The sequence below is a fragment of the Ruditapes philippinarum genome, unplaced genomic scaffold (genome assembly GCF_026571515.1).
Source record: "Ruditapes philippinarum isolate M1 unplaced genomic scaffold, ASM2657151v2 ctg2747_1_1_1_1, whole genome shotgun sequence".
NCBI classification, from domain to species: domain Eukaryota; kingdom Metazoa; phylum Mollusca; class Bivalvia; order Venerida; family Veneridae; genus Ruditapes; species Ruditapes philippinarum.
Window position 1 is genome coordinate 95,388 of NW_026860691.1, and position 27,828 is coordinate 123,215.

General features: G+C 33.4%; 1 protein-coding gene across 1 annotated transcript in view; it reads right to left on the reverse strand.

The window, feature by feature from the left end:
* Positions 1-27,828, reverse strand: part of LOC132713084 (signal peptide, CUB and EGF-like domain-containing protein 1) — a 71,717-nt gene that overhangs the window by 37,845 nt on the left and 6,044 nt on the right. Inside the window, exon 2 of the mRNA XM_060695546.1 lies at positions 13,777-14,415. Within this exon, the coding sequence (XP_060551529.1) occupies positions 13,777-14,415 (639 nt within the window). The remainder of the gene's footprint in view (positions 1-13,776; positions 14,416-27,828) is intronic.

The window sequence follows — 27,828 nt, forward strand, 5'->3', positions numbered from 1 at the left end:
TAATATATCTTCATAGATAAGATACACATATTTATCTATGGAATAGTGAAAGTTGAAGGCTATTAAAACAAAATTACTCGATATTTGTTAAACAGAATAACAGTTAGAATAGACTAGCGAAACATGATAACAATCAAATAGTAATAAATGGAATACATAAACAAAATCTTGTTACAAAAGTTTATTTTCAAATAGAATGATTAAAGAGAAAAGTTCAACGAAATAACTTTGTTTGTTTTTTTTGTGTTGTTGTTGTTGTTGCTATCGTTGTTTCAGATATTAAGCCCACAAATTAAACTCAATTATAAACATGATATTTTATCAGATTAGTTAAACAGAATAGTTTTTTTTCAGAATAGTTAAAACAAATTAGTTTACAGCATGTTTTTTTTTTTTTTTTTTTTTTTTTTTTTTGTTGATACAATTTTCTATTTTTAAGAATAAATACTACTGAATGAATACAGAAATCTGATGTCATCGAAGCGTTATTGAATGGACAATTCTGTTTAACGATTGCTCGTACGTTACGGACTGTCATGACGATTGTTTTTCACCACGACGTCGAGTATAATAAATTACTTCCGTAATTCCGTCATTCAGCTTTTAACACTGCAGGTAATCATCCCAAGCACCTAGTGACATTGCGCGCCAGAAAGTATATTATTTTTCCGTCAGGTAATTAAAATAACATTTAAAACAGGTAATTTGGAGATGGTAATGAGCTGGGCCACCGTGAAGATATTTGCATAGTTAAGGTGTTACATCCATTATAAATCCGTGAAAATTCGGTATTTTTCGCAATATTCCGTGACTTTAAATACGATTAAATAAGCGTCCATAGCACCAAGACCAACTAAGCGTCCATAAGATAAGGATCAGGAATATAAATTTGAACTTCTATGAACGGCATTTTGAATATCAATATTTAAGCATCTCTCTGAAGATTCAGCAATGATTTTGTTCTGTTTTGATTAACGACCTATCCATTTTTTATTTCTGCGGTTTATATAAAAGACAAGCAGTCGATGGATCCTGTGCCCTTTAATAGCAATGTTTATTTGTTTGTTCAGCATAATGATAAATAGTATGCCCAAGGTTAACCCTTGCACACATGAACAAGTTTTTAACTCACAGACGCCTGAATACATTTCTAAAGAAATAAAATACAAATTTGTTCGGAATTACAGATGTCCAAAAACCCTTACTTAATAGGGGAAGGCAAAGATCGGGGCACGGGATTTGGCTTGCTCGGCTATTACAAGGAAGACGTAAAGATGACTATACTTATTAGTAAAATTTTCAGAGTCATTTGTCGTTAGGTTCCACCATTTTTAATTTAACGCACTGTTAATCGGCGAGGTATTCCGATAATCGCAACGTTTTGACTTAAGAATACTCATCGTTTGCATGACACCTATAAATCGAAAAAATAAAATAAATGATGAACCCACTTTCCCCGTTCACATTCTTTGCCTACTTCCATATCATTTTAACTTTCAAATTATAATGCTATTCAGAAATTCCTTGAATTATGAAATTTGGTCGTTATTGCCAAATCATTGAAGGGCCAATACCACCGGACTCTATTTAAAGCAATTTTCATTCCAAGACTTTTTCGTGTCAGATGAAATCTTTATTACAGCTGACGTTAAAGTCGTCTGCAGAAAGACAAATAAAGACAAGCATACGATCGATGAGAGGTAAAAAATACATGCTGGTGTACCCGAGTGACTCTTGAACAAAATGAATGGCGGAAAATTCTGAAAAAGGGCCAGATTCAGGTATGTTTCCTTAAAATGTTGAATGTATGTTTTAGCAAATAAAGTGCAGAAAGCTCGGTACCCGGATGTTACCGAATTTGAGTGAAGTATTTGGTTTTCCGAAATTGTTTTCTATGTATGGGTTACTAGTATTCAATATATTTTAAGAAAATTTATTCAGTAATAACAAAAGATGTACACGTAAACTTTGGTTTGAATTTTTCGCCGTGTAGTTTGTTCAAAAGTCACGTGGTTTCGCCACCCTAAATTCAAGTACGTCTGTAGCCCACAAATTACATTAACATATGAAAATATGGTTTATAAAAAAGTTGTCTATGAAACATTTTTTACGTATATAAATGCATTTCACCTCTTTAAAATGAAATTAGCATTCTCATGATGCTATAGATTCCCAATACCTCCAAGAACTCGTGCATATGATCATTAAAACACTGTTCAAAACGATGTGTGCAGTCTAAGGTATGATGCACCTTTTAACCAAAATATATCTTGACGGCATAGATTAAAAACAATAAATGTAACTGGTTTATTCCGGTATCAAGCGTTTGTTTTATTCTTGATACTGGCACTAGGGAATAAAAGAGATATTCGTAAGAAATGTTATAGACGTCTACAGATAAAAAAAACACCTATGAATCATATAAAGAATTTAGTACAGCAGTTCAAAACTGGTTAAAGAAAAAAAATAAAAGTGCATATGAAAGAAAGTACAGTTGAAGAGCTTTAGTCCGGACTCAAACCGGTAAAAGGTCCGGACCTTATCCGGTTAAAAATAGAAATATAAAAGATATATTGTGCTCAATTTGATATATGAAAATGCTGATAATTCCTACACATTCTTTGTTTAAAAATATGAAAAGAATATTTGATTGTTTTTTAATTTAAGCTTACAATATCTCAGTTACTAATTTCGCTATTTTGTTATTTATTAGTGGTCCTAAACTCACAGATATACATGTACATTCCTAGGACAATGGCATTATTACCTGAGTAGGAAAACTGATTTAACGTTAGCCATGCGATAGTGATTTTCTATATAAGAACATTCGGAACACTTCGCCAATTACGAATTATCAGATTTTAACCGAGGTTTGACGGACGGCATCGAAAAGTTACGATTGCATAAAACAGCTGTGGAGGGAAAATGGAATGCTATTACGTCATCTTTAAATTGTAACGTAGGAGCTCCACTGAGGTCAAAACATTAAATTTGAATTTCTTACAAAGATCAAGTGAAGCATTTATAAAATGGAACAATCTGCAAAGGATAATCACGAAATATGCTCAGAATTGAATTGAAATCAACTTGTCCCATCATGTCAAACAACATCAGTGAAGACCCTTTAAGACATTTTGTGGGTATTTGAGTGTATCTATACTCGCCTTCGGTTGCCCACCAGAAGAGCATTAGTCATTTTAGATCTTTGAGGATAGTGTAAGATACAGAAAGATGCCCAAATTCCAGAAGCTTCCTCTGGTTCTCTAGCGTGACAAGTGTTTAAGCATCCATACACGGGACCTCAATTTAAATTATTATGAAAGACTGATTAGTAATTTCAGTTGGCCAGACTGGGAATCGAACACACTATGTCGAGATTACGAGTCCTCCCCATCTTACCAATTGAGCTATCCGGGTTGGCTGATCTTTAAGACACCTCAATATTTTGGTATGTAAAGCAATCGTTGCTGGTATCTAGAATCTTATTTTTTCAACAATAGCATCTCATTCAAGTAAAAGCATCCACTTAATTAAGAAGCAAGGTCAGTCTGACATACGGGCAATCTGAGACCAGGCACTTTACTATTGCTTGGCAAACTTAAATGTTTCACACTAATATCCCTAAAATTGATAATGGAAGGTTCCTAAAAAGTGTCTTTAAGAAAATCCGCAGTTTTATGATTAAAGGCACTTGCACACATTTATCTTAAATTTAGCATATTAAGGGTTAAAGGCACTTGCACACATTAAGCTTAAATTTAGCATATTAAGGGTGAAAGGCACTTGCACAAATTTAGATTAAATTGAGCATATTAGGGGTTAAAGGTACTTGCAAACATTTAGATGAAATTGAGCATATTAATGGTTAAAGGCACTTGCACACATTTAGATTAAATTGAGCATATTAAGGGTTAAAGGCACTTGCACACATTTAGATTAAATTGAGCATATTATGGGTTAAAGGCAATTGCACACATTTAGATAAAGGGTTAAATGCACTTGCACACATTTAGATTAAATTAAGCATATTAAGGTTTAAAGACACTTGCACACAACCAGCTTTCCTCATCGGAAATAAACTATTTTAAGAACAAACAATACAGGTAACGCAGTTGTTTCCCTACCTGTTTCTATTTCTAGTATTATTCATTTTTCCTATAAAACCTGTTTATACTTTTAAGTTATTTCATCTTCACACAATAAAATGAAAAATAAGAGCTAAGGTAATAGGTAAGCAAAACATTTATTACCGAAACAATTGAGCGAAAATACAACTCGAAAAAGTAATATAACTTAACGAAAGATGTATTAATTGTCACTTCAAACTGACGTTCATTGCTAAAGGTTGTTACAAGGGGGAGAAGTTATTGATCAGTTGCGAAGTAAAGGTAATGGTTTATTGGCTAATTCTCTTGGCGTTAATGCGGCGATTGATTCTGAAGTTAGCTTTACGAGCAAATATTCGAAACTACGAACTGTAGTTTTACAGTTATGTGAAAACAAATTAATCATTTTAATAACAAAAAGCGCGCTGTATTATATTATAGATTTGTTGGAATTTTAATTGCTACTATAAAAATTAAAGAGAAAGAAAAAAACACAATGTAAATGAACTTTTGGAAGAGTATGACGCGAACTACTTTCAATACCGGAAATGACGTCTTTATTTGAGCCGCGTCATGACAAAACCAACATAATGGGTTTGCGACCAGCATGGATCTAGATCAGCCTGCGCATCCGCGCAGTCTGATCAGGATCCATACTGTTCGCTTACAAACCCTTTTACAAGTAGAGAAACTGATAGCGAACAGCATGGATCCTGATCAGACTGCGCGGATGCGCAGCCTGGTCTTGATCCATGCTGGTCGCAAACCCATTATGTTGGTTTTGTCATGACGCGGCTCATTTATATCACGCAACTTACAAAAGCATTTGCTTTGACATGGCATATTCAATATATGTTTTGGAAATTTTGTACGCGGCAATGTTCTCCTACTCACTAAAACTTGCATGTAATATGCAATTTATTCAAAAATTTATGTTCAAAAAAGAGCAAACACATCCATAAATTGAAATTACTTCATACATGTATAATATACAAAATTGTATTATAAAGTCTACTTTGAAATGTCTATGTTATTCCTAAAGGGTAATTCAAATGATAAGTTACTTCATTCTGAAAGGACAACAAATCTAGTTTACGTTTTAGCAGTGAGTGATATACAGTAAGGAGTGAAATATAAAATATATCTCATTGAAATTATATCCAATATTTATATACCCAGTATCATCGTGTAAATGTAGCGCGACGTTCGACCAAATGTGATAGAATTCTGCTGAACTCAAGATGATATTATTAACTTTTTTTTAAATTGGTTAAGTGTATGACACAAGCTCACGGAATTAGGAAGACGTGAGGCGCAAATTCGACTTCACCCACTCATTTATTGGGGGAACAATATCGCATAATCTCGCACTAAAATAATATTTTTATTGGCATCTTATTGAATAGATATATTAAACTTCGGAGTAACTTTACCTGTCTTTATGTATGTTATAAAAGTTATAAAAGTTATGCACACTGTCCCGGTTATCTCTCCCGCACTCTCGTAGAAATATGTAAACATTTTTGTTTAATTGAGTGATAACATGCAGATTTCAAAAACAGTTTAACGTCCTATATTATATTTATTAATACATTTTAATAAATGACAAGACTTCGCATGGTTTATAACAAACTTATCAGAATTTTACATGGGTATAAAACATCAAAGAGAAATGTATTTTGACACCTAACTGTTGAAATCAAATGTATGTGTTATTTAAGTTCGTAGGTTTAATGCTTAAGTTTATGATGAGACAGCGTTATTAAACCCCCTTTCTCACCCTTGATCATCATTTTTCACTTAAATGATAAAATAACTGACCTTTGGTGGCTTCAAACTAAGCCTTAAACTGAAGTATTATTATTTTTTCCTATATGTTAAAGGGACAAATGTATCACATGTAAAACAGATAATAACATTTTTTTCAAAAAAGAAAAATTAGAAATCATGTTTCTTTTAATTTCGATCATGAAAAACACTGCTATATTGAATACGTGTAAAGCGAAGTATCGGCTATTACGTACACGTTTTTTTTCATAATCCGATTAAAAAGATACACTATTAATAGCAACATAGAATATATACTGGATAACTCTAAAACGTTTAACATGTCAAACTGTGGTTCCAATCACTGACGTTTAATAATTACGCGTCTCTATTTTGTTCGAGTTATAAGTTATAATTATATGTTCCAATAAAATAAGTAGATTTTTACCTGAACGCCTTCTCGTGTTTCTTCCGTCGACTGTCATAACTAAGCAATCCAAAATTATCATCCATAGTATATAAAACTGGCCAATAGTCATTAACCGACGCACTAACATGGTTCACGACACTACACAATATATTTTTTAGTTGCTTGTTTCCCTTTAACTAAAATTCTGAAATCATTTTTATCTCTTAATGTCCCTGCTTTGACAATTACATCTGAAACATTCTATCGATCTCCGTTTGGAGTCATTTTGAACGATTTTCACTTCCGACAATTACACTATATATTTCCTCTTTGCGAACGATTTTAGCATTCATTCTTTTTGCCAATTAGTTTTTGAAGTATCCTAAATTTCACAACATTTAACTTGGCAAAATAGCTTGTTTTCTGCCGGTATAAGATAACATTTCAAAATTCCCGTGATGTATCAATGAGAGAACGTTGATATCTTGTGCGATCTAAAATAGACGCGCGTTGGCACCTTGTGTATTTTTTTATATTAATTTTCAAAAAAAAAGAAGAAGAAAAAAAAAAGAAGTATAAAGAAGATAATGAATCCAAAGCGGTTTAAACACCACAAAGTAACTTTAAACTTAAATGCAATGTCTTTTTATAAAATACGCTGCAACTTTCGTATCAAATATTAGAATACGACTAATGGACGTTTTATGTTTTCAGAATCGGGTAACATAAGCCGTCAAGTAAAGTTACATTATTCATTTGTTTCATAATTACTTTTTTCATAAAAGTTGTATTTAAACATATGTATTTTTGGATGGAACACAGACGGTGTTGTTTTTGCTTCACTCCCTGATGTTGTTTCCATGTAAAAACATCTTGTTAATAGGTTATTCAAATCTACAGAGACAAATGTAAAATGACGGAAGTTTTAAATAGTTTATTCATATTTTTGGATCGGTATATAAAGAACAGTCGCTGTCGGTGTGCTTAAATTTTAACATATTAACATATTAATAATTGAGTGTCATAAAAAAGAATTTAAATAGAACATAAAAGCATGTTAAATAAACATCTATAGTAGCTTTCGCGACACCCCGCGTAAGAATTTGTTTCATTCATAAAGAACGTGTTTTTTATACCACCTTTTTATATTTATAAAGAAAACGATCAAAGAGAAATAAATTTCTCAATCAAAATAATGCGCGCAAGATGTAAATAATAAGAAAAAAACAAACACATAAAGCAAATAGAAAAGCAATTTTTCTATATCATAGGATATACTGTGGTATTTTATTGAGTAATAACCAACAGTTTATCCCACTCACGAGTACTCACGAAAACTCACGAAAACGCACGTGCTTCAAAACACGACATGACGTGCGTTTTTTCTTTTCAGTTGCCCTTATTTAACCTTAGAACCGCAAAATGATTTATTAACGTCACTCAACTGTCCTTGCTGAGAGTTGATTTTTATAGCGCATAAATATAACATTCACAAAAAAGAACGCGTTCTTCGTAAACATAGTTTTCGGCCGTCATTTTTATTTTACGGCCCTACAAAACTCATTCGAATGTCACACTTTAAGTCACTCACTTTCCTGCACTATTTAATTCCATACTGACAATAATATGTTTAAAAATGAAGCCACTCTTTTTCATAGGAGATATGACCAAAATAGATATATAGGCAATATGTAAAACAGTAAGTTGAACGCATCGATGCATACATATATATTTGTATCTGGATATTTATAAATCATGTTTACTTATATATTTATCATGAAGTAGCCCAGAAAACGACGATGTGAGTTAGTTGACAATCTAAAAAGAATGTATTTTTCTGATGACATGTTTAAATATTAAAAAGGCTGTTAAATAACCAAGTTTGTGAGGAGTGGTTTCCTAAATATTAATATGTCAAATTAAGGCAAGGACTTTGAATTCTCACATTCGAGGGGGGGATTTTCAGATATAGTAACTTAAAGACACATTATGTATCAAAATGCTTTTATTATTATTTTTCTTTTTTTTTTTTCATTTTTCATGTCGGGTTATAGTTTCCAAAAGGATATTCATTGGGCAATTACCTGAGCCATCTTTTTCTTCTGTTGCTTTTTTTGGCAATAAGTACAGTAACTGTGATTTAGTATTTTGTATGAAAGTCAAAATACCACCTTGTTTACATTTTGCTACTTTTGTTACCAATAATTTAATATTCAGTACTACTTTCGTCAGGTGATATGCATTAAAACCATTACCTACACGTTATAAAAAAAAAACTCTTAAATAAAAAATATTTATTCGTTTCTGATGCATAATGTGTCTGGGTCCCGTTTAAGTACGGGGGATCACAGGGGATCTAAATCCAAAATGAAAGCTGGAAAGTCGCAAGTATAAGGGTGGCATTAAACCAATCCAAAATTGGATTGATTGGTTTGTGTGTCAAGAGGTCAGTAATTGGGCAATAATGAACCTACTTTGCACGTTATTCAACACCTTAACAAAGGTAGAATTGAGTTATGACGTCATGTTGCATTATGACGTGTCGACAATATTGAGGTCTGTTTTACCATATCCTGAACACGTTTTTATTCTGAAGCTAAAAGTAACAATATTTGCCACGTACCACCACATATAGTGTGTGGGGGGGAGGGGGGGGGGGGCGTTTCGTCTGTCCTGGTCTGTCCCGTCCCGACTTTTTCTCTCTTACATCTTTAATATCTTTTAAACCAGTTCATATATTAGTTTAAAACTTGAAATGTACATTAAGGCCTACAAGGACCAAGTGTTATCACTTTTCATTGGACTGTGACAAGGTCATACTCATTTTCCCCGTGTTATAAAATTTATATCTTTTTGAATATTTGTGACATTAGCCAATATATTAATTTGCAAGGTGAACTATCCAAGTTGACGGTCAAGTTTAATACATCTGCATTACAATTTAAAGAGTTATTCCCCTTTTTAATTATGTGTTTTTAGATTTACGTATTCATTGTACTATAATAAATTTTATCAGACACCAGAGATTAATTTGAAACTTGAAATATACTTGTATATGATGAAAGTTTACATAAAAATTCAGAAGCAAAGTTCTATGACTCTTTAATGAATGTTGACAAAAGTTACCTCCCCTTATGAGTCGCATTCATCAATACTTACGGTTTCAAAATTGAATATACGAAAATATTTAAAATACGGCTTGTTTAAACTATTTCTAGGCTGCGTTCCGCTTCAACAGTTTTGAAGGAGTCACCGCCCCATGATTTTGATCAAGTATGATAACATAGCAATTTTTCTGATATTCAAAATAAAAGAATTCAAATCACTTTAAAAAAAATTAAAACTATCTTGTTTTTTTGTTTGCCAGTTATGTGAAAACCTTAAGAATTCGGATGTATCAAGTTTGCATTGAAATAAAAAATAAACGTTCAACAAAATACTGTCGGACGCTTAATTGCTTCCCAGATAAATAAGTTGTCATGACTTATCAGTTATAGGTTTTAAGGTACTACATCCATCATAAAGTTTGGAATATTCGTCAATGTCCGTCACTTTCCGCGTATTACCGCGTATTACTGATTTACAAAAGCGTCGTGATGCCCAAGATCGACAAAATCCTCGTTTTAAAGTCCCCGCAACAGTAACAGTGTTCTTGATCCATACAATAACGTGTCGTCTCCGGTGCACGGAGTTCAGATATTCAATGCGGTATATTACGGGTATGATTTGAATTTATACGAGCCGCGAATGGATTTACACCTTAATTCAAGTTTGATTAAACGGGTGACTATATGAATTTATTGCTGAGACGTACGCAAAAATGACATTCATCTTTCATCTATAATGATAACGCGCGCGTGAATGGTAAAACATTTCATCTTGAAAAGATAACATATTATCGTTTCAAAAGAAAGAAAAGGGAAGAAAAAACGTATGACAGCACGTGCTTAAATGGTGTTTTTTGGGGTTTTTTTTTTTGCACAGCCATTTTTATTATGCGGTCAAGCAATATTTTTATTTCAGAAAAATCAGTATTTAGTAACTTATTGGCAAATCGTCGAAATCGCCTTGGTGTGAAAATGGCATTTGTCGAAAAACAAAATGAGTAAAGCGATTGTTCGCCTGTAGCCTTATACCAATAAGAAAACAAAATATCATGCAAAATATTTTAAACTAAAACAACAGAAAATGAATGAATGAATGAATGAATGAATGAATGAATGAATGAATGAATGAATGAATGAATGAATGAATAAATTTATAAATAAATAAATAAATCCATTTAATAATTAAAAAGAAAAAAACACAAAAAAGTCATCTACCAATAGCCAATTTTATAATAAGGTATTATATTGATGATGTGCAACAAGGTTCTTAAACAATGTTGATCTATACACCACAAGAGTATGAAAAAGAAGAGGGCCAGTACAACTAAGCACAAAACATTCTACATTTTGAATGTATTTTGTATTGTTTGGTGTGAGTACGAACCCGTGACCTCCTGTACACCAAAGCAGACGGTATTACCTAACCATTACTTTACTTCGGTTTCATTTCTATCCTCAAACGCAAATTTATAATTAACATAACAAGGTTTGCATGTGCCTTAACGTTTAACATAAACAGTTACAAACAACGGGCGGAATATCTATTTTCTTAGTTCATAATGAGACAAAAAATGAATTCTTATCAAGAAAAAAAAATTATATAAAAAAAATATCCGCAAAAAATTGAAAGCGTCTGGCTGTACATAAATAAATGATTTAGTATAAATTTTCTGTGTAGACCACACATAAAGTAGATATCTTCCCCCATCCAAAATATCTAACTATAAAGTAATTTCACATTAATCGTTAACCACCTTTGAATATTTGTATAAAGGGAATTCACGGAGATAAAATAAAGATATTATATAGCGAGCTATGAATTCATTTATATTTTTTTCGTGCGAATAGAACGCTATTTATGATATCATAAAATGTATAAAAAAAACACATCCAGACAAAACAGTGTATTAAAATACTGGCTGTTGTAAATAGTACATCGCATATGATTAATATCAGTGATGTTATGTGATGTTTTTAATACACCCGGCCGGGTTATTCGGTATATAAAGTAAGCCACTCTTTGTAACAAAAAAAAAGGAAAATTGACTAAAGAAGTGTGAATTGCGTGAGGATGACTTTTGCAAAAGACGACTGTAACTAAATTGATTTGGGAGCTGTATTATATAAGAAAACATGCATTTTTTGTACATTTTTTTTACTTGTATGTTAAAGGCACATTAAGCCACAGAAACGAAATTAATAATGTCTTTAAAAAAAAAGGAAACCAAGAGTGCTGTTACGTTTAAATAATGGCTCTAGATCTTGTTACATGTAGCTGCGTATCACGTGATATAGGTGGCGCTGTATATGAAATGAGCCGCGTCACGACAAAACCAACATAATGGGTTTGCGACCAGCATGGATCCAGACCAGCCCGCGCATCCGCGCAGTCTGATCAGGATCCATTCTGTTTGCTTATAAAACCTATAACAAGTAGAGAAAATGATAGCGAACAGCATGGATCTTGATCAGACTGCGCGGATGCGCAGGCTGGTCTGGATCCATGCTGGTCCCAAACCCATTATGTTGCTTTTGTCATGACACGGCTCAAATTATTTGCCATAAAAGAAGAAAAATGTAAACATGGCAGTATTTTTTTCTTAAATAATACTTAATCACTATAACTGTAGAAATTGCAATCTCCTACGCAGTGGTCTCCCCTTATCAGTACAGAGATCTCAGCCAACACTCATATATTATTTTAGTTCACATTGTTTAGCCTTTAAATTTATTTTTCATTATTTTGTATACTTTTGATAATTTTTTGATAAACTAACGTAGGTAAGTCAAAAATAAAACAGAAAGAGAAAAATGACGTTAGATTTTTTATGTAACGGTCGATACATTGTATTTACATTTGAATTTCGACGTTACGTCACGTGACTTTCATCATAATGTGACGTCTGCGAAAGCAGTGATTTCAATTTGCCAAGGGAGGTAATCATTGTGAGGAGTTTGTAGAAATTGCCGGAAGGCACCAGTAGCAAAAAGATACTTCAGTGATTGACCAATCAGTAGTATTTTGTAGACTATAGCAGGACAGCAGAACACCAAAAATTAAAAAAAGGTTTTTGAGAAATAAAAAGTGGGATATTGTGGGCCTTTAAAGCTTTTAAACGACGTACTTATTGATATGTCAAGGAGCGTTTGGTGTTCATTTAACACTACCGCATATTTTCATTATCACAAACGTGTAAATTTGAAATTTACATTTAAAAAAACGAAAACCATGTTTTTTATCTGATGTCATCAAATTTTTGTACTTAATTGAAAACAAATTATAACATCATAATGTGAGCCGCGTCACGACAAAACCAACATAATAGGTTTGCGACCAGCATGGATCCAGACCAGCCTGCGCATCTGCGCAGTCTGATCAGGATCCATGCTGTTCGCTATCAGTTTCTCTACTTGTAATAGGGTTGGTAAGCGAACAGCATGGATCCTGATCAGACTGCGCTGATGCGCAGGCTGGTCTGGATCCATGCTGGTCGCAAACCCATTATGTTGGTTTTGTTATGACGCGGCTCATGTAATGTAACAGCCTGATTGAATGAGACAACGTTCAGATAATTTACAATTTTTGCAAGGATTTTTGTTTCCCAATTTCATAATATATTCGTCTTTTCGTTTATTTCTTTCACATTGATTTTCGTAACCTTTTCGTACGTAAATGTCATTTCGATCTTTGATGACGTCAATATGGAAATACATGTATTATGTATTGATACGTAATCAGAAGTATTTACATTTTAGACCTATATCATTTTATTTATTTATTTATTTATTTATTTATTTATTTTATCTATTTATTTATTATTTATCAATTTATTAATTAATTAATTAATTTATTTATTTATTTATTTATTTATTTATTTATTTATTTATTTATTTATTTTCATTAATAACATTTACACATTCGTTTTTTTAAACTTAATGAACCCTTTAATCTCTTAACATTCCTATGAGAATTTTGATATGAGTTTTTAAATCCAAAATATGTGAGCCCTGCATATGTTCTATCAATAGCACAAAAGCTCTCGAAAATTTTATTTTCATAACGTTTCAAGTGCAAATGTGATTGCTAATTGAACTCGTTAAAGTAGTCTATCAATCGACAAGCTCGTTAAAGTTCGGACAACTTCGTCAATTTCCGATTGTATTTAGTTATTGACATGTATTTCATGAAGCGTTTTATTTACTTTGCTTCTTCTTCCTGTAATTGCGACGATTTTATTACCATTACATTTTGTAACGGAAAGGAGCGATTCGTCGGTTATATTAACAAGCACAAAACGGAAATATCCGAAATTTACCGAATTTTCACGAGCTTATGACGTATGTACTCACATGACCTTTAGTGAGATATGAAATATTCATAACTTACCTGGAAATGTGATCAATTTAATAGCGACGGAGCATAGTCCAGATCCATTTCGAAAATTCCCAGCAACTACACGGTTAAATCCAAAGAATACATCGTAATCGATTGCACCATAAAGTGTCTCTTGTCCATTCAATGTGAACAAAAATTTGGACTCTAATTTATCTTTTATTTTGCCCCTATTCCACTCAACTCTTTCGTCACTAACACTTAATATTGCTTTTGACCCCTTTGTCGCAAATCCGTCGATGGTTTTTATGAGTAGCCCTCCATCACTGCTCGCGTCCATGTAACCGGGCAGTGTATTCCCATATATGCGCATTTGCCGGTTTAGAATCTGAACCTCTGCCATGTTGCTGGTCGACCCATCGTCGCCACCGTAACCATCTCCAGTTGCCGAATCTGAAATATCTAGCGTCCAAGCTCGCGGTGATTTTCCATAGTGTAGTGAGAGTTCTGCCCCCTTGAACGGTCCGGAGAAATCTATTTTTACCACTGCTTGACTGTCACAAGCCCCTGTGTTAGTCCATGTGGGCTTTTGAATGAAATCAACATATTTGCTGTACCCACGAACCCGTGACCTCTGAAGGTCAATTTGGACCAGATTATTTTCTAGGCGGCAGAGTGTTAACTGGAGAAAACCTGAAAGACAACGTGACACTGATTACAGCACTATTATGAAGAATTGTTGGAACACCACCTAACGGCACGGCGCTTTTCACGAGGAAGCATGCACGTGAAAGGTTTTGATAAAAAGGGTATTTCTAGAATCTAAGTCACCAAGTTACATTAAGTTACATTTTCTGTGTATGTTTTAAGATATGCAAGGCCGTCGTCGATGGTCCGGCCGGTCCGGCCTTGGCCGGACCAATATTTTGGCCAAAAATGAGTAAAAAACAAAACAAAAAAAAAAACATAAAAAACACGCATCGCTGATAAGCAATTTCTAAGTTACTTAAGAATTCTCCTAAACGTAAGAAACTTATAAGCAAGATCTAGCACCTGAGACGCCGGGTTTTAGAACTGTGTGCCCTACTCGCTGGACAGTCCGTGCAGCTAGTAAGGGTAAGAGGGTTTTTATATCTATCTTAAAATCATTGTATGATTGTGGCCAATTAAATAAGAAAGTTTTTTTAAACTGTTTGATACTAAAATATGTCCTCAGTTACTATTTGGGGCTGAAATTTGGGGTATTGGTAAATTTGAAAAGCCAGAACGAGTACAATATTATGCATGCAAACGCTTTATGTGTTGTAAACAAACTAGAGAACTTGGTTTTGTTTGTGATTTCTATGGTAACGATATTAACCGAGACATCTTAGAGGTGCAGCTTCAGCTGCTCCGTTCACATTTTGATAAATCAGAAAATAGTAAAGTAAAAACTATTTTAAGTGACCTTCGATGGGAGAAAAGAAAAAATGTCATTATAGACAGTCTCTAAAGAATTTGGATATACGAACATACATGTATGTTGCCAATATTTTGTTTAAAAGCAGGATAGTACCATACTTAGGGTTTAATTATATTTTTCATTTATATTATATATATATATTAAACACACAACATATCATCTTTTTATTTCACTTTCTTTTTTCCTTCAAGCCCCGTTATGCCGGAGATATGCTTTTTTAAAAAATAATCTTAATTTCGTAAAAACTTATTTTTTTTTGTAATCCATTCGAGCTTCTCCCCTTGCAAAAGTCGCTTTACACGGCTTATATAACGTAACGGGAGACGCTAAATCATGGTCGTTGTACGCACTAGACAGGGAGTCGCTACATACAGACCATTTATATAGTAAATACTGCTCGGTGCGCCAAACTATGGTCTTTACTGTACTGTTACTCTACCGGACGTTTTGAAATTTGTATCAGAACAGTTGGTGCTAGAACGAGCACTGTTCTCTGAGGTTATTGTGTTGTTAAAGATTTTGTTAGTTATACCTACTACTAATGCTACCAGTGAACTCAGAAGAATAAAGACATACCTGAGATCGACAATGTCTCAAGTACGCTTGAACAATCTAATGGTGTTACATGTTCATAAGTACAGGACAGATTCACTCAACTTATTTGTAATTGCCGATGAGCTCATTACCACCAGAGAACGACGGCGATGTGATTTTGGAAAATTTACATAAAATGAGACTCTGTTGTGTAAGATTATTGTGAACAAAATACAAGTTACTGCTAAACAAAAAGTGGTTATTGTTGACTCGTAATGTACTATTTTTCCATCATGTCATTGATTGTTTATTGTGTGAGTTTTGTTAAACAATAATCCACGTACTGTAATATTTCTTGTAGTTGTTTATTTGTAATTATCAGATAAAAATGCATCTAAAGAATTATACAACATTAATTATTGTTTATTTTTTATTTGCCAAATATCAATTACATGTATTCATCTTTTATGTACACCTATCCGTCCGTTATGCGAACCTTAAATTTCACCCTTAAAACTTACGACGCACTTAAATCTGAAAAAAATCGTTGACATATTACTATAACATGTACTAACGGCAGGCTGTAAACTGTGCCAAATATACGGTAAAACGGCCCTGAGAGCATCCTAGAATACAAAATTTTCCGGGGGAGCATGCCCCCGTACCCCCCTAGATTCTGGCTAAAACCAACCAAATTGGCCGCACCAATCACAAAATCGTGACGACGGGCCTGATATGGATATCTCATTTCCAGTATAATATCATATTGTTAAATTTAAAATAAGCACGTGCAAGGTTTAAATAATTTGCTTCACATTTCTAATGATTTTAGTACCTTATGTCACATTTAAAAGTCATTTCATAAAAAAAATAGAATGGCCATGATTACATTAGACGTTCGAGTCATTTTGACAAAATATAGATGAATATCTTTACGGACAACATGCTTGTTTTATTTATAGACCTCTGGGACATCTTTCCTATCTAAAATATTTCTCAACTGTCGGTTCATATTGACATTTTCCATGTTTAAAATTTCTCAACGACGAGTAGCGAGTATTTTAGCTCGTTGCTAGGCTCTCAGACAATTTGTCTGAAATTTGGCGATCGATTTTTGTAGATGATTTACAGTTTTTAACACGCCGTAAGTGTCTTAATGGATCTGTCTGGATTTTAAAACACTTGTGAGAGTTCTATCAGGCGATTATGTTAAATCAAAACACTTCAAAGGCTAAAACTAGCTGGAAACCATTTGTCATAACTGTCAAGCTGGGATGTATACGCCGAAAAAGTAGTCCGCGGCAGAATTTTTGAAGCAGTTCACTTTGAATTATTTGACCTTCGCCACTGCTGGTATGAACTCTGCGCAAACAGCTATGCACTTTTTGTGTGTTTGTGCACAAACTTTGAAATTCTTTGACTCGGATCATAGAGGAAGGTCGATGTTTTAATTTAGACTCAGCATTCATTTATAAACATTTTACTTGTGAATGCCGCTGTTATTAGAGAAGGGTATAAACATATATGTTATCTAAACTCTTAAACGAAACAAGTTAATTTGTTTAAACCTAAAAAGATAACAAGCCATGGAAAAAGAAAAAGGCAACGTACACAAATTTGTTTAGAGGTTTTCGGGATGCGAGTTCGTTTAAAATACATGTGAATTGCATTTTTTTCATATTCATGTAAGATACTTATAATGCTTAAAAGGGAACAAAACAACAACTTCCTGGTCGTATTAAAACTCTGGTTTATGAAACTAAATGAAACGCATTACTTCTACATCTGACATATTTGATACAACAATAAATGTCATGTGAACAGAATTTCAAAATCAGAAAGTTCCTGTGCGGCATTTATATCGCCAATTCAAAGAGAATTAGTCTGTCAAATTATTTCATTTCATCTGCTCAAGAGTTACCGTTCCTGTACGAAAGAATTCCTCAGATATTGTAATATGATGTAGGAAATATATATGTACCGCGTTGTTAAACTTTTAGGCCTAGTATTTCGTTTCTTCTGTTTTCTTTTTTTGCATACTTTATCCAGAAGAGAGTGCGGTTTACATTCGTGTATTCTTGTAAATGGGTATCTATTTACTTTTGTTTATATACTCGTATTTTCTGAAAGGAATGACAAAGTTGAAAGGCCTTTCAGGTTTCTGACCTTTCTTTGTATCATGCCGGCGGTGCGAGTGTGGGGGGCTGGGGGTGGGGGAGTGGTAAAAAAGCTAAAAACCATAAACTTTTACACGAGAGTAGCATCGCGAAAACATGTCGTAATTTCATGTATTCACTGCGGGACAGCGTCCAGAGGCAGAAAATCACGTGACTTGTGGCAAAATGGCGGCCAAAACACGTTTATTGGTGACAATTTTCAGATAATTTGGCACTATATTATTTAACCTTACTTACTAAAGGGTTAAAAGCCTACGTAGATTTACCTTTTTCGAACTAACTACAACGAGTTTGTGAAGTTCATTTTTTTGTTGTTTAAAGTTATTTATAGTAACACGTAATTCTAGGTGTCACTCTATATGCTATCAAAGGCGCATTTATAAATATTATTACGAAAGAGAAATGCCTTACCAAATAACCTTTTTTTACTATTTTATATAGTACACGGTCACATTTTTTTATTTAAAAAATGTATTTTAATTAACCATTTGTTTTGTTTTTTAGGAGAAACGCATATTGTTTTATATGGGCGTGAGAAGATTTTTAAAAAGTAACTGTATTTTAAAATATCTTAACAAATAATAAAGATTTTACAGATAAAAGTATTAATTGTTTTTTCAGTTCAAATATCAAAGGGGATAGTATTTGTTGCGTCAATAATTTTCAATGCAATACACCTGCCGAATGACGGGAGTGTTCTTGATCTAGTACGTTATCATTCGCGTACAAAATACAAATACTTTTCGGCACTTTTATTATTTTTATCTACAAGTATCTATATCCATTATATAAACAGGTCCATCAAATCTGAAATTGTAACTTTTTGCAATACAGCGTAAGTGGTCATTGCGTGCGTTTCGCAGGTTCGTTATATGTAATGAAAAGATAATAACATTTTGTTCTGTAAAAAAATGCAATACAAGATATTAGCTTTTTCATTTCTAGTGGCAAAAAAAACCATTAAAGATTTTTAAGTAAGTTTTATCATGACAATCTGGAAACAAAGTGATCCCTCAGAAGCATTAATCACAACAAAATTACAAGAGAATTGCAGACTCGGTTTGATTGAGTTTGTACATGAGGGATAATGAATACGTGCACCATCCCTCACGCCCTCTATCACTGGCTTGAGCGTCATGACTTGCCTGCCCTCAGTCCTGCCGGTGACAACTGATTCTATCCGTGCGACCAGTGTAGACCAAGATAACCCGACATGTCCGTACCGTCAGATCATGATCTGCACTGGTCGCTTTTTAGTCAGTACCTATTTTAAAATTTTCACTAAAAATGAAGAATGGTTTGCCTAGATTGAAAGATGGACAAGTCAATTTAAGATATCTTTAACGTGGAATGGGTAAAACAAAGCCGCCCGGTTAAGAAGAGCGTTGGGCTGTGAATCGGGCGACAAAGATTCGACTCCCGGACGTTGCAGGTCACTTCCGTTGTGAATGATCCTGAAATTTTGTCTACGGTCTTTAGCTCTGTACCTCTGCTCTGGTATGTACAGAAGCTACAGTTTCTTGCAAAACTAAAGGCAACTGGTACTGGTAAACTGCCTGACAGCTTGCCCATGAACGACACGGTGGTTAAACTGACCTCTAGTAAATTCATTGTGATTAACTGTCGTGATCCGTAGTGAAAATATCATTATCACCATCATCATTGGATAAACAACATTAATCTAAATAATGTGTGGCAGAGAATAAACCACGACCTATGAGAGTTAATTTTATTCTTCCGATTTATTGTTATAATTGAATGCAAATCATCACAATCACTACCGTGATCTTTACTCTCAACATTATTACCATAATAGTGATAACTGGCATTATCAGTACATGTAACACTATTATCCTCATCAATACAATTATGACTTCAATTATCACCATTGTTATCATGCAGTTATCACATTATAAATCATATGAATAAAATAAAGATGAATAAATTACTTATTATTTCATTCAGGGTAAGCAAGCAGAATAAGTTATAGTGAAAGCCACTTTGGCTTATCAGACATTTACTTTCTCCACCCCCTTCCGACCTTACATTGCCTATATATAAAGTAAAATATTGTTCAATAATCACTAATTCATAACGTACACTATGTAAATGTACAAGAACGGAACCTTGAAGTATTCGATTTTAATTCGACCTCCGATGTTCGATTTTATCGTACCTTAATTAAAAAAATAAAAAAATGTAAAAAAAACAACAATTTTAACCAAAATTAGGTGTAAGGCACGTGTTGACACAGAAAAACTAGATTTTGGGTAATTCCAAGGTTTTTCATCATCTTTTGTTAAGTAACCATTGGCCTGTGCGCTTAATTAAGAATATAACTCGCGATCGAAAATAACACAATCAAAATGATAAAAAAAGAAAACAAAAAATATATATTTAAAAATAAAATAAAAAATAAAAAACACTGGCCAAACCTAACCAATTATTATTATTAATCTCTTTTTTTTCCCCTTTTTTTTCTTTTTTGTAGTTTTAATAACTTTAACTTTAAGTTATTATAGTAAAAACTTGAAGGTTTAATCGACTCTTTTTTTACGACACAAACCAGTTTTTATCTGCTTTTCTAAAAGCTGTATTATATTCGTTGTTTTTTTCTATATTCCATTCCGATGGTTAACCAAGTATTCGATTTTAATTCGACCTCCGATGTTCGATTTTATCGTACCTTAATTAAAAAAATAAAAAAATGTAAAAAAAAAACAACAATTTTAACCAAAATTAGGTGTAAGGCACGTGTTGACACAGAAAAACTAGATTTTGGGTAATTCCAAGGTTTTTCATCATCTTTTGTTAAGTAACCATTGGCCTGTGCGCTTAATTAAGAATATAACTCGCGATCGAAAATAACACAATCAAAATGATAAAAAAAGAAAACAAAAAATATATATTTAAAAATAAAATAAAAAATAAAAAACACTGGCCAAACCTAACCAATTACCTAACCATTCCAAGGTTTTTCATCATCTTTTGTTAAGTAACCATTGGCCTGTGCGCTTAATTAAGAATATAACTCGCGATCGAACATAACACAATCAAAATGATAAAAAAAGAAAACAAAAAATATATATTTAAAAATAAAATAAAAAATAAAAAACACTGGCAAAACCTAACCAATTATTATTTTTAATCTCTTTTTTTCCCCTTTTTTTCTTTTTGTAGTTTTAATAACTTTAACTTTAAGTTATTATAGTAAAAACTTGAAGGTTTAATCGACTCTTTTTTTACGACACAAACTAGTTTTTATCTGCTTTTCTAAAAGCTGTATTATATTCGGGTTTTTTTCTATATTCCATTCCGATGGTTAACCACAGTTTAGTTTTACAAAAGATTGATTTTGATGAAAAGTCAAGATTATGTCGAAATAAATCAAGAATTGACAAACACTTTAAATTGATTAATGTCTAATTGATAAATTAATAACGGCGTATAGTACGCAACGATTTTTTTTTTGAAACACGATAAGATCTTGAGAGTTTTGATTGTATAATAAATACAACCACTTACACTTTTATTACAGCTTGAGTTTATTTTAATTACAAGAGTGTCTTGTTTCGGGTTAAATGAAAAAGCGATTTTTTCATGATCGAAGTCTACAGATGAAAAGTGGCTACCTCAAAGTACGAATCTTTTCTCAATCATTAATTCATGTATTCTCAAATCATTAATACATATATTCTTAAATCATTAATTCATATATTCTCAAGCCATTAATTCATATATTCTCAAGTCATTAATGCATATATTCTCAAGTCATTAATACATATATTCTCAAGACATTAATACATATATTCTCAAGTCATTACTTCATATCTTGCTTATAAGTAAAATGAAGCAGTATTTAGCTCGATTTGTTTAGATTTCAAGCCAAAACAATAAAAAATAAAAAAAAAATGCTTTACGAGGATTATTCAACCAGCTATGGTTATGAGTAAGAGATTAAAAGTCAGCGACCCTTACTACTCGAAAACGGATGCCCCATTTAAATTTTATAGCATAAAAAATTGTTATAATTACAACCATATGCTTTAATCATGCGCTATTCAATTCTTTGATGATTCTTTTTTCTTGACTGTTGATGAATATCTCAAACACAAATTTTGACATTTGTAGTTTCCAAAACCTCACAAACTATGATTAAATTGTTATTGTTTTTATCAATCTAAACAAGCCGAGGGATATGTTGTGAAAAGTACACTTTTATGTATAAAACATAAAAATCGTTTATCTTTAAAATGCACGATGTTAAACGGCTATTACTTTTTACATTATACGTTTTTTATATTATCAGTCGTATATAACGGCTGGGTTCGGGCGCTTACTATATTTCTTGGCTGTGTCGATGCAGTGCGCATGTCCAGTATCGCTAATTGACAAAAACTTTTGAAACCAGGGAGATCGTGGCATAAAGTAAGAGTCCGACTGGAAACAGTGACTTCACGATAGTCTAACCATTGTCAGTTTTTGCGTTGTCTAGAAGAACTACTGTAACTACTGTAGTTAGCGCCTCCCTAACCAAGTGGTCCAGATCTTTCACTTTAAATCAGTTCTCCTCTACCACTTAAGTGGAAAGTCGTCACGTGACCTTCACAATGTCAGCGTTGCTTACAAGTTAAACAGAACGACAGAAATACAAATGGTGAAATGTATTAGAATTTGTGCTTGAACCCCAGACTTGTAGAATAGAATCATAAAGAGTATTATTTACGGATTTATCTAACAATTAACAGAGTTGGACCAGTACCTCTAGATGCTTGAAGAAAGCTTAATTATGATCAGAAAGTAGACATATATCACTTGTTTTAGCTGATTCTTGCATTTTTTGTTCATGACCGTATATAAATTGTTTTGAATAGACGAATATAAGTCATCTTAAAGTGCATTTGGGTAGGTGAAAATGCGAGATTTGAGCAGCGCCATGTCCGGTATATACCGGAATACGGTATTTAGGGTGGTGCTCAAAAACATGGAATTATCTCAATACAGGATTGGAGCAGTACGTCTAGACGCTTGCAGAAATCATGATTACAAAATAGACAAATATCGTTTTTTTCGCCGATTTTCGCATTTTTCATTCATTATCATGCATAAATCGGTATGAAAAGATGAATTAGACCTTTAAAAGTTCATTCCGTTGGTTTAAAAGGCAAAATTTTAGCATTTTATCATTCAAGCGCCTTGTCCGGTATATATACCGGAATACGGTATTTAGTGTGGTGCTCCAATCCTTTATTTAGTCTCACTCCCAACACATTTATAAGCCTCACTCATTCTATATAGAAAGAATACGTTCTGTCTTTTAACGGTACTCATAGTTGGCCATTTTAGACAAAAATGTTCAAGAAAATCTCAAACAATGTGGCTGATCGCAAATTATATCAAGCATATGACTGTGCGCAAATATTTCATATAAATTTCGAATCTGACAAAAGACTTCTTGGCAAAATTAAGGAATGTGTAAAGAATGGAAATAAACGTCGATCCATTATCATGTCCACGTCAGGCGATCACATTAAATCAACATTCCATAACGATTAAATTCGCCGATTTTAACTCCATATGAAAACAAGGAATTGCAAGACCGAAAAGCTAATTTCAACAATATTAGCTCGAATCACGCCGTAATAAGTGTTTGATGAACAGAGCCGACGGTAAATATTAGCTTAGTTGACGAGCAGTTTAAACACAGACTTTGACATTTGTTGGTGGAAAATAACATTCACGGAGGAGGAGATGTTTTTATGGGATTCTTTTTTTCCAGATAGATGGATATGTGTTATATTTAAACGTTATCGTGTAATGAATCATGGGGTAATTTGGTTTATTGTTTTGCTCGATGATTCAAAAACAGCTGACACTATGGAATGTTATAAACAAAATTTTCTTAAGATGTTGATGTTATCCTGTTTCTACGTAAAAGCTGTGACAGTTATATCAAAACTGCAGGTGATTTATAAATTGTGTGTAGGAAATATTAATTAAGGTCATAATGGCTCTACTAAGTCATATGGTGAGTCTCTAGTTTGACTGGTGTAGGAAGACTTCCAGTGCCTCTTCGTGCATAATTTCAGGCTTTGTAGAACCGATGAACATTCAACGGGAATCCAAAGTTCATACAACGTTGGTCCTACAACGTTTCGAGCTGCTCTGCAAAATTTTCGAATTAATTAAGAAACAACGAGTAAATCTCACAGTTTTAGAATTTCATGCCACCGCCATCCGATTGACATAGCAAGTAGACACCGTTCGATTGTCGGAACAACAAAGGTGACATCTAATGACAAACACGGAATCAGTTCCTAGAGCTGACAATATGATTAAGAATTTCAATATGTCTGAAAAGGCGAATCGACCTTCATTGGACTAGAATAACCGGTAATCATTTAGCCCAAGCTTGGCCTTTCAAACTATTTTTCAACAACGTTCTACAACGACGAAAGCATGACACCATGGCAAAACGCAAAAAAATAAGCATTAAAAGCGAGCATTAAAAACGTTACACTATTTGTAGGTTGAAATGAAACACAAAAAACTCTCTGAAGGTCTTAACCCTACTAAGTTAGAATAACACATCGGGAAAAGGCTCCCCTTTCATGAAATATGAGCAAACCAGAAATAGATGTACATGTTGTACCTTTGAAAGAAGAGCAATAAATGGTTTTATCCCAAACTGCTCTCTTCCCTCCCTTGTATGTCACAGAGAATGTATACAGGGTATCAGCAGAAGATTTGCGATTCGGCTGATAGACAACCCTCAACTACCCAGTACTTCGGTACACCATCTACTTCGTGCACGACTTGAGACCAGCATTCGATGTTCTGACTAAAGCCGAGGGACGACGAGGAAAGTATGCTAGGGTGCGTGAGCCTCTTGCACGGAGAGTGACGGCTTGAAAGGCAGGCCCTTTGCCGGCAAACAGCTATTTTCAGGGCAACCTCCTTTTCAGATTGTCTCAGGTTGCTGTCGTTTAGGTTCTCATTGGTTGCCGAACAGTGACCTACATTTGGCTCAAAATTCTTATCTTTGGCTAATTCTCCGTAGAAATTGCATTGGGGTAAATAATCACCCCCTTGTGCTTCAAGTTTAACCCTTTAAGGGCAAAAAAATATGAATAGGTAACAAATAGCAAATTTCAAATGCTTTTTATTTATTTCAAGAGCCAATTTTTGAATTTGTTTAAGAATTCAATACATCAATGAAGAAAAAAGTAAGATACGCTAAAGGTTGTGAACATATCATCACATTGCAGTAACGGGTCAACTCCTATTGAATGTTAATGGGAGTTAACCCATTACTGCACAAAGGTAAAGAAATGCTTAAAAAAAGGTTCGCAATGTTTTTTTAGTAAGTTTTAATTTGTAAAAAAAGGAAAGAAAAGAGAACAGATTACAGACTCGTCAAACAAAAACATTGATTTCAATATTGTTTACGCAATAAAACTTTGAAGGGATATTCGACAGTCCTGGTCGCTTACGCATCGTAAAATACTCGTCAAAATCTCGTAAAATCTCGCGGTAAATTATAAATCATTTCACAGAACACCGACTTTCAAGCGTTTAATGACCATGTACTCTCTGCACATTTAGCGTTGTTTATGCGTTTGCAATAAACAAATACAGAGTTTTTACTTTCTGGATTGTAATTTCATAATGAACCTGCGCATACTTAGATTCTAAAATAAAAAAAAATATACATTAAGATCTGTTTTTCTCATGTGCATTTTATGTTCATTATATTTTCATTTCTTTTGTTTTCTGCTCGTGAACAGAGTTCTATTATTTGTTTACTTTGAACAATGAAAGGACATAAAGAAAACAAATTTGTGAGTTTCTAGATTTACAAAGAAAGGGCAGTATGATGTTTTTCTTACATAACGATTTCTAAAAAATATAAAAATGACTGCATAATTCGTTCATTAAATTATTTAAAAAATACTGAACTATTTACACGCATGTTGAACAATCGGTCGATTTACCTGCGCAAATATAACCACATAAAAAATATATAACCTTCCGACAGCAAAATAGTTCCTATGGATTAACTACGTGTACTTCGAAGGAACACTTTGTAAATTCAAAATGAACATTAATGATTTTTAAGATATCAGGAAACGCGAGGCAACTAAATAATATATAAAATGCAACATATGCATACAGTTTCACCTGTTTTATAGTCCACCTCCGAATACAGATCACCCTGTTGGAGTTGTAATTGAATAAGATAATATATGAAAAACAAGATCAAGAAGGAAGGGCGACGCTCAATGAACGCAACCAAAACACGACCCGACAAAATAGGACCACCTCCAAGGAGTCCAGCAGGTCCCCAAATAAAAACAGGACATGGCACAAGACAAAGAACGGACGGGGTGATTAATGATAATACGTAATAGGAAATAATAAAAACCGACAAAGAAATTAAAATCGTTTTCAAATTTAGGGAAAGTATATAACCTACCGTAAATTCGTATTATCAGTAACTTAAAGAGGTAGTAATAACCATCTTATAACCTTCTTCTTCTAGGTCTAGCACTGTGATATATTTGAGCCGCGTCATGACAAAACCAACATAGTGCGTTTGCTACCAGCATGGATCCAGACCAGCCTGCGCATCCGCGCAGTCTGATCAGGATCCATGCTGTTCGCTATCAGTTTCTCTATTTGTAATAGGGTTAGTAAGCCAACAACATGGATCCTGATCAGACTGCGCGTTATGTTGGTTTTGTCATGACACGGCTCATTCATGAAAAGATACAAATCAAAACACCTGTTCTTTTTGGGTAATATAGTCAACACAGTGTGTCGTATTTCATTGGACGTTTTTGTGTAATAAAATCTGTATACATTTGATATATATCTTATGTAATGTAAAATAATATTATAATGTATATTTGACACATAAAACGTACACTCTTCTTTCTTTTTTTTGTCAACTCATTTTTGTGATACAAATACTCTACTTTATATAAGAAAAGATTACATTTTAAAAGTAAGGATTTTGTTAAAAAAAAGTGCTGGGCTCCTTGCCGGTGGTCCGGTGTTGCTGGGCTCTGTTGGGGGATGCGTTCATTGCATACCGTCCTTCTTTGTTTTCATATTTTGCCTAAAATTTCTAAAAAAAGGAGATGACCTCGCGAGATCAATTAAAACAAAAGAAGTCAGTGCTTAGCTAGAACTCGGCTTGATCGAGTGTATCTATTTCTGATTATGAAAAAGAAAAATGCCCCACCCCAGCACCGTTTTGGTTTAAACATATTTAAGCTCGATTGCGAAACATGTTCTTGCAACTTGTATTAATCACTTTCGATTCCGCTTCCTGGAACCAACCAGTATTGGTCTGGTGTCATATGAAGAACCATTGGTTGAGAGGCAGACATCTTTACCACTAGGCCCACGCTCCCCAGCACCGGTTAAATAATTATTAATAATCGGTACATTAATGATGACTAACGCCGATAGTTGTAATGTTATACACAAAAAGTTCAATGTCAGGGTTGGATAAAGTAAAACGATTTCACTCGATAAAACATATATCTTTAACGTTTTCACTCATTCTAACCATTTACATACAATAAAAAGTGATCACAGTCAAATGTTGACATTTATCCACTAAATGGAAACAAAAAATGAGTAAATTTTAAATGCACATTTTGTCCCAGAAACAAATATTTTTTTTACTTCTTTAGAGAAGGAAAACATGAATTTGATAACGCTTAGGAAATTAGATGCTTATTACCTGAAGAAAGTAGCAATAAATCTGAAATAATTTATCATAAAAGTAGCAAAAAGTAAACAAAGTAGTATTATGACTTCTATACAAAATGCATATTCACTAATATTGTACTTATTGCCAAAAAATCAACGAAGAAAAAGTTGGTTAAAGTAATTGGCCAATGAGTAACTTTTTGGATACTA